The sequence below is a fragment of the Halyomorpha halys genome, unplaced genomic scaffold (genome assembly GCF_000696795.3).
Source record: "Halyomorpha halys isolate HHAL.00 unplaced genomic scaffold, Hhal_1.1 Scaffold71.1, whole genome shotgun sequence".
NCBI lineage: Eukaryota > Metazoa > Arthropoda > Insecta > Hemiptera > Pentatomidae > Halyomorpha > Halyomorpha halys.
This window is the reverse complement of record NW_027107476.1, coordinates 1,413,359-1,421,486: the sequence shown is the minus strand read 5'-3', so window position 1 is coordinate 1,421,486 and position 8,128 is coordinate 1,413,359. Positions and strand designations below refer to the sequence as shown.

Sequence of the window (8,128 nt, the reverse complement as noted above, 5' to 3'; positions counted from 1 at the left end):
ATATATATATATATATATATATATATATATATATAGAGAGAGAGAGAGAGAGAGAGAGAGTAGTGTTTCATTTCAGTAGACACTACAGACCATGGAGAATTCGAGGTGAGCTTCCAGTAGATATTTTTTGTTTGCGAGAGTAAATATGCCCTAAAGGAAGGAGAAGATCCAACTTCATTTAACATCTAACAAACGATGCTATCTATGGTGCAGCGGCAAACGTAACATTCTGTTTCAAGGATAGAGACGAATCAGTCTAGGTCCATGAATTATGGCTGTATGACCAACAGGTGCACGAGGACCCGTATATCTTTCTCTAGAGAATACTGTTCCATGAGTGGATATTTGCATGTACACGGAGTAGGGTTATCACACCTCAGTCCGGTCGGTGTATGTTGCATCCAGTTAGTGGTCCTATAGTGGTCTCCAGTGAAAGTCCTCACTTATCAGGAGAATAAATAATTGCCTGAAGGCATCTCCAAACCAAGATTCTTCTGGATTTATAGGAAATGGGCCTTTTGCAAGCACGTTAATCCGCACAGCCATAGTTACTCCATTATATACTCAAACTACTGTAGATAAGAAAAGGAGTATTTTCACATATGGGTTTCTAGGACTTAATTATCTAAACTAAGTTATTATTATATATTATTATAAAGAAGATTTCCCACATTATTTTACCTAATCACAAATAATTTGAATTTAGATTTGAACAGTAATAACATTTTTAGAATAATGTATTTTGAAGTTTAAAAAAATAAACAAGACTAAGTGGTGTAATATTTCACTTAGAATCAGAAATTTCCTCCAACTGAAACTGACCTTGAGATGCTTTCATATGAGAAAAAAAATAATAAAAAACGGCTCACGCAAATTAAAACGGAAAAATGCATAACTTCGGTAATTTATCTATTTACTATTATTTTTTTCTTCCTCCCCCCTTCCACTTTTTCCCCTAAAAATCAGCAGAGCAAAACTAACGAATATTTGCATGATTAGACAAAGGTGCTAAGTGACGTTTTAAGAAAAGTAGATTTCTGGTACTAGGAAGAATTTTTTTTTCTTTCTGTTTCTTTAAAATGTTAAATAGAGCCCACAACTTTCAAAGTTTCTAGTTAGAATCATTTATACTAATAACATTCAACAAATCTAAGTCAGTTATATTATTCCTTTTCTAGTGACTGATTTCGTTTTTGTATTTAGTTAATAATACTGTCCTCAAGTTTTTATTCAAAAGACGAATGTACTACCCAATGACTGAGAATGAACAACTGTAATTAATGGCATTCACAACGTAAAAAGAGAGGTATACCTGATTCACGTAACCTGTTGCATCACCATTTTAATGATAATTTTCATCAGATCAAAAATAAAACCTTTAATCATTCATAAAATTACAAAGGATATATGAATCTATATATCAGAAACGTCTAATTTCCAACAAACTTCAAAACATATACCGTGAATTATTGCCCAATAAAGCATACTATTATACACCGTTATGATTGTCTGTAAAGCAGACAATAAAGAAGAAATTTATACTATAATGTAAGCAATTAACAATCCCTGGTAGTAATATCCAAAAGTGCATACATTTTTTTTAAGTAAATATATTTTGAGAAAACAAGAAAGCATGATTAGCTAAATAAACTTCTGTCAGTTTTCTTAATATAAAATAAAAATGATATCCTAAAATGTTTCTACAGATAACACTCAACTCATTTCAAAATAAGAAGATAAAAGCTGATATAATCAATTTAATTTAACAAATAGTACTAATATATAGCCTTTATTTATGTTTAATATGTTTAAGATGAATCAAATTATATAAATTTGATTCCTGTTAATATAAATATAGCTTACATTGTAGAGCGCTACACTCCATAAAGAAATATTAGCAGGTATTATTAAACACATAAATTAAAGCTCAGACATGAATAATAATGAATTAGTAACATTCAAAACAATGGTGAAAAAAGTTTATATTTTTTTTATTTCTCACAGCCACCAAAGGTATAGTTATTGCAATAAAGCGCTACTATTCACAACTTTATAAAACATGAACATAATAAAGTCAAAAGTTTCTCCTGCAGGTAGGGTATGATGTTGATAAACAAAAGTCTTTATGGTAAATATATATAAAAAAAAAAAAAGCTATAGGCAAAAAATTGAAAACAAATTTGCTCATCAAATACTCAAGAACCTTAAGCTTTAAAATGATTTCATCTATGTACAAAGAGCAAAACAACTTACTAATAAACATCAGAGTTTACAATTTATATAAAATAAAATACAATTAATGTAAAGGTATTTGTAAAAAGTAAACAAATATTCTGAAATGTGTAGTAATGATACTATGAAGTAGCCTTCTTAAAATGAAATAACTAACATTGTCAACAACAAAGAAAAAACAATGTAAATTAAATCTTTATCTTACCTTGTTCCATCTCAAAAATTTATGTTTTCAAATTCGAAATTAAAATTCCTTTTTAGTATCAGAGTAAAATACTAGTTAAAAACGAAAAAAAAAAAAACTATAATAAATAATTGGTCATAGAGTTACAAAATCTCTGTACGATTACGTCCTCGAAATTAAATGAACTACAAATGGTCACAAAAACAATAAACTTCTCACAGAACCAAACCTACCACCTATAGAACCACATTGAGCTATGTCCGTGGATACCCCCCTCCACTGCTATGATCGAGGATATTGCCAACCAAACAACACTAAATTTCTCTGTTACATTTTTTTTAAAAGTTGAAATTAATCCATAATTTGTAACAGGTAGTAATCTATGAAAAGGCAAATAATAGTTTTAAATTAATGTTATTAAAAATTATTTCATTATTGTTTTGTTAGCAGCATAGATACTAAATTTTCAAATGAAACTTTTTTTTTTAGAAGCATCTGCATATAAATTTTTGTTATAGACCACTAATCAAAATAAAGATATAACAACTAAATTTAAATTTCCAATGGAGTTTCAATGAAGTATAAAGCAATAGTATTACAAAAATATCAAAATTATTCAAGTTATATCAATGTCAATAATCGATTTTATATATTTACAATATACATAATTTGATACCGTCTGAAACTTAAAATATAAATTAATATACTCATAAACTTTTCAAGACATGGGCCCTAATGAAGAACTGTATTGTAGGTCAAGACTTTGGCTAGCAATAAATATTTTTTCAATATGTTTAGTACCTTTTACTACTCAAATCATCTTGTTCTTTATTAAATAGATTTAGAGAAATTGGTGTGCTAATAGCTATGCATTTATTATTGATATTAAAAAATAAGCAACATTATTAGTAAGAATATATCCTATGTTCTCAGAAAAAATGATTCCTAACACTGCTAAATAAAAGATTGCGATAAAAAAAAACAAAAAAACAATAAGTTCAAAATACCTTTAATTAATGACCTTCATTACCACAAAGCCTTCATCCATCGTCAACAAGTGCAATTACTGTGTTGTTCATTTTTATGTCTGGTGTTTCTTAAGGCTAAAACCATGGTTAATTTATTAAAATAGAGAAACTATTAATAGTAATATCTATTAATTAAACAATTAATAGTAATATGTATATAATATATAGATATTATTTCCTATGATAAGTTTCAATTCATATTTCCTAAAGTTCATGAAATGATTTTCAGTTATTCAAAGTAAAAATGATACAATAGGCTATATAAAATTTTAATGTATGCTATACTTTTATTGTATTCAAATAAGTACAGTTTTTAGGAAGTGATCATTTTAAAAATATTATAGTATTAAAATTCTAATTGCTAAAATAAATTAAAACTAAGGTAGATATTAACCTTTTGCTTGTCATTCAGGAGTGGAAAATAATAATTAAATAATAAATTACTATTTTTTGGTACAAATAATTTTTTTTACATAAAAATCGGGTTTCAAATATTTCTTTTATAATATTTAAATAAAAATTGTATCACTTATAACTTAAAAAACAAAAAAATTAAATATTTTGATTTTTTTTATAGTGTCTTGAGGTGTAAAGATAAAAAATTATTTTTATATTTTATTATTAAGGTAACAAAATTTATTTATTAATAGTAGATAACTAAAAATTATGCTTTATAGAATATATGAATGAAAAATCATAGAAATAAGTTCAAATAGTCTTAATTTGAATGTTTAACAAAAGTAATAAATAATATCAGGTTTAGATGGTAGACATTTTTGTTCAATTCTTTTTTTTCTTGCACTCTTGTAGTATAAAACTGAATAAGGAAATTTATAAAGTTACTAACAGCAACATTGGTCCAGTCAACTCAGGAATAGAAATGAATCTTGCTGGTAAATTCAGCAGTTCTCTCTCTCCGATGAGAAAAAATGCTAATATATGTTTTTTGGGTTTATATATGTTTCATATATAAAGCTATCATGCTATATGCTTCATATATAAAATAAATAAATAATATATTTAAAGTAAAATAAAAAAAGGAATTTATTCTTATTTAATTTAGTATAGGTCGATGTTACTGAAAAAAGTACATGGTCTTCAGGGTATGGGAGGAAAAAAAAAAAATATTAATAGGAGTTAACAGAGTTGAGATCTTAATCAGCACTCCCCCCAAAAAACATAAATGAGCAAATGTTCAGAAATTCTCTAGAACTTTCCAGGTAAAGATACCATAGGGCTGAACTATATTAGGATTTCTAATATTTTAAATAATTATTTTTTGGTATGAACTAATTCAGTTAATGTCTTTAATTTCTTGGAATTTTTATGCAATATTATTGGAAACATTGTCAAATATCAGAAGGTGTTTATTTTTTACTCAGTCATTAATGTGTCCATATTGTGACTACTACACCGCATTGTTTATTTAAGCTCTGCACAATTATTATTTTTGATATAATAAATAGATATTTTACATAAGTGAAAAAATGTTTAATCCACATTAAATTGAATATAGATAAATATTTCCAACTGTAGAACAAGCAGTTGATTATTTGAATTATATGGTTGGTGATCGTGATTTGTGGATACTGAATAGAGAGATAGCTTTGATCAAACAATTGATACATAATAAATTCCACAGGTTGAAAATTAATGTCTAACTGATGAAGAAGGCATTGACCAACATTTTATAGAGCAAGTTATTTTTGTGGACGGGTTTGTGGGCAAGTAACATTATTTATAACAAAAAAAAAATACTTATGATATTTTGATGCCTGATGACTAACTCTCTTCTTTCCTTAACGAACTTGCTTTTTCTATCATCATAAGAAACCTAAAAGTCCAAAACCTACTCCCAAAAAAAAACATTCATATTCATTGTTTTTCATATTGCCATGATAAACCGTAACAAAATTAACAATTTTTCAAAAATATAATTAATTTTCATAAAAATTTCTTATTTTATCTATTATCACAAAAAGTCATGACATTAGACTATTTAAACTGAGCTGAATTAAAAATAAAATTAAAAAAAAAATTAATAGGACAAGGAGATAGCGTTTAAAAGATAAAAAAAAAATGAACTCAAAGTGAAATTCATTGTTATTTTTAATGGTAGAAAAATTGCTGACTGTAGATTTAATCAAGGAGAAGTTTAAACATACTTGATTCTAATAGGTGCTGCTTTGCTTGGAGAAAGACTGGTCAAGAAGTAAATGATCAGCATTTCAGCTGTTGGATGTGGGTATTACAGACAAGCACATGTACATCAGTATCATTAATTTGTCACAAGCTGACAATTCATTATCAGATAATCTGATTTTTATCAGGACAATAATCCTAAATGCTTAGCCCATTTGGTCTAAGAATGGTTACTGTATAATTACCCTGAAATTATTAAAATACCACCAGAATTAGCTGACTTAAACATGATTGAAAATCACTAGATCAAACTAGAATCTTATATGGGTATTTGTTTGGGTATTTCTTTAGAGGTTCACTTGTACCTGTAAGGACACCTTATTCAATGGATGAACGCATCCGTGGCTCACCACGTCTTCCAAATGCTGGATATTGCAAACTGCAGGACTGTACTCTGCAGCTAAAGGACTTCAACCGTCGGAACTAGTGAAGCACCACTAATTGCTGATCATACCTGCATAGTTGAAAACCAGAGATCAAACTAGTTCTCCTTCACCCCGTCAGTGTCAATTTAAAATTTTTAACAAATTTTAGGCGGGCGGTATGTTGCGGCCAACATATGGTCCACATATCGATAAATGAAACATATGATTTTTATTCAAGGAGAAGTTTAAACATACTTGCATGTACATACATACAACTTATTTCTTTTGTTTTTTTTTAACTAAAAAATAGACAGACAACTTCTTAACGTCTCACCGCACACACGTATCGTCTCCTTTATCTACTCACTACGCACTCGTAGTTACCAGCATTCTGGCCATCTTCGACGGCTGAATCATCTTAGCCACGGCGGGCGGACTTCTTCAACTCATCCTCCAAGAGGACAAGGCGGGCGGACGTACGTCCCTTTTGTTGATCTACTTCAACGAGAACATCCACTCAGAACAACCGCAACCGGGGCCCCACCAATCACCGGTGAAATAAGACTTTTTTTTTTCTTTTTTGTTCAATTAATTTAATTTTATAATAGTGTTAAGCTTTCTGTTTTTTCTGGTTGTATATTTTGTGTTCTTTTTTATTATGTTTACTTTTTTAAAAATACAAAAATAACAAAATTCGACCATTTCTTTTCTTTTCACGGTTGGGCTAGTAAAGGTTCCTTTTGAACCCCTACCCGCTGTAACAGTATTCAAGAAAAATAAAAAAGATCTGAAAGTTTTACAGGAATAGTGGAGAAAGGTTACCTCAAAGAATACTAAAAAGTTTGTTAAATCCCTACCAAACTACCTAATGAATGTAGTAACAAATATATATGAAAACATATAAACAAAATATTAAAATAGGCTGACCAAAAAATAAATGTTATGTAAGGCAATACATCCGACTGATCTTGGAAGATCAATTTATTTGTATTTAACAATATTTTTGATCATTTTTTTTTTTTTTAATAATTTTAAAATAAGCAATAGTAAAAAGTTTCAGAAAAAATGAAATAAAAACAAACTATTATGATATGATCATTTATTTATAGCCCTTATATTGGGGAAGAAGAAGATAAAACAAATAGTTGAAACTTTACCAATCTAAAAATGAATAAATGTAACTGTTAATACACTTACTGATTCTAGAGTCGGAGGAAAATAATTCAGATTCGTCATTAGCACTACCTAATTTTCTCAAAACAATTTTTTCAAAAGTTAAGTAAGCCATTCTCAAAAATAAATTTGACACATGTTTACCAGTCTTGGAAGAAACAGCCCAAAACTCGGCATTTAAATCCTCACACATTTGTGAAATGGTTTCTTTCATTCCCAAAAATGTTTGCTCGGACTAAAATTGAATTAGTGCTTATATAGTACATATACTAATAGAAAATAATTTATAAAAATAGTGCAAACAATGAAAAAATTAGCTTACCACAATATCTAATTTGTTGCCAACTAAAAACACAAAATCATGATTGTTTTTATAACTTGCTTCATCTAACCATTTATTACAATCATATAAAGTGCTTAAATCAGATAAATCAAAAACAAGAACAATCACTAGAATAAAATAATTTATTTAAGGAATGATTATAGATATAAATTATAATATATATTTATATAAATGTACCATTTGTTCCCCGATAATAAGAAGTTGTAATCCACTTAAATCTTTCTTGTCCAGCAGCATCCCAACTATTTATTTTTAAAAACAATAAAAATATATTACAAAGCATTACAATTGTGGCATTGATTTGAAAAAGCATTTAAGGCTTTGTACAGTTACTACAGCTCAATACAAATGTTTATGGCTTAAGTACCTCTTACAGGGTCAATTTTTTGAGCCATTTTCCAATTTCATCAATATATCGAAGATATTGATACTGACATATATACCACATTCAATAATATCGACCATTCAAGAGGTGCTTAAGCCATGGAAATTTTTGTGAACTGTATGAAACTTAAGCCAAACTATGGAACTCAATTAAATTAAGGAAGCATATTATTTAAACAATGAAAAATGAAATAAGAGAAGAATTTCCTATACATGA

The 8,128-nt window shown here is 28.1% G+C and overlaps 2 protein-coding genes across 2 annotated transcripts in view; both read right to left on the bottom strand.

Annotated features, from left to right (window-relative positions):
• Cpr (Cytochrome P450 reductase) overlaps positions 1 to 2,668 on the bottom strand; it is an 81,163-nt gene extending 78,495 nt beyond the window's left edge. The window contains exon 1 of the mRNA XM_014438959.2: positions 2,438 to 2,668. Coding sequence (XP_014294445.1) covers positions 2,438 to 2,447 — 10 coding nt within the window. The 5' untranslated portion in view covers positions 2,448 to 2,668. The remainder of the gene's footprint in view (positions 1 to 2,437) is intronic.
• Positions 2,669 to 3,415: 747 nt separating this feature from the next.
• The window catches only part of LOC106692794 (ras-related protein Rab-34), a 7,021-nt gene continuing 2,308 nt past the window's right edge, over positions 3,416 to 8,128 (bottom strand). The window contains exons 3-6 of the mRNA XM_014438970.2: positions 7,705 to 7,769; positions 7,507 to 7,634; positions 7,209 to 7,419; positions 3,416 to 3,519 (exon numbers count right to left, since the gene is read on the bottom strand). Coding sequence (XP_014294456.1) covers positions 3,467 to 3,519; positions 7,209 to 7,419; positions 7,507 to 7,634; positions 7,705 to 7,769 — 457 coding nt within the window. The 3' untranslated portion in view covers positions 3,416 to 3,466. The remainder of the gene's footprint in view (positions 3,520 to 7,208; positions 7,420 to 7,506; positions 7,635 to 7,704; positions 7,770 to 8,128) is intronic.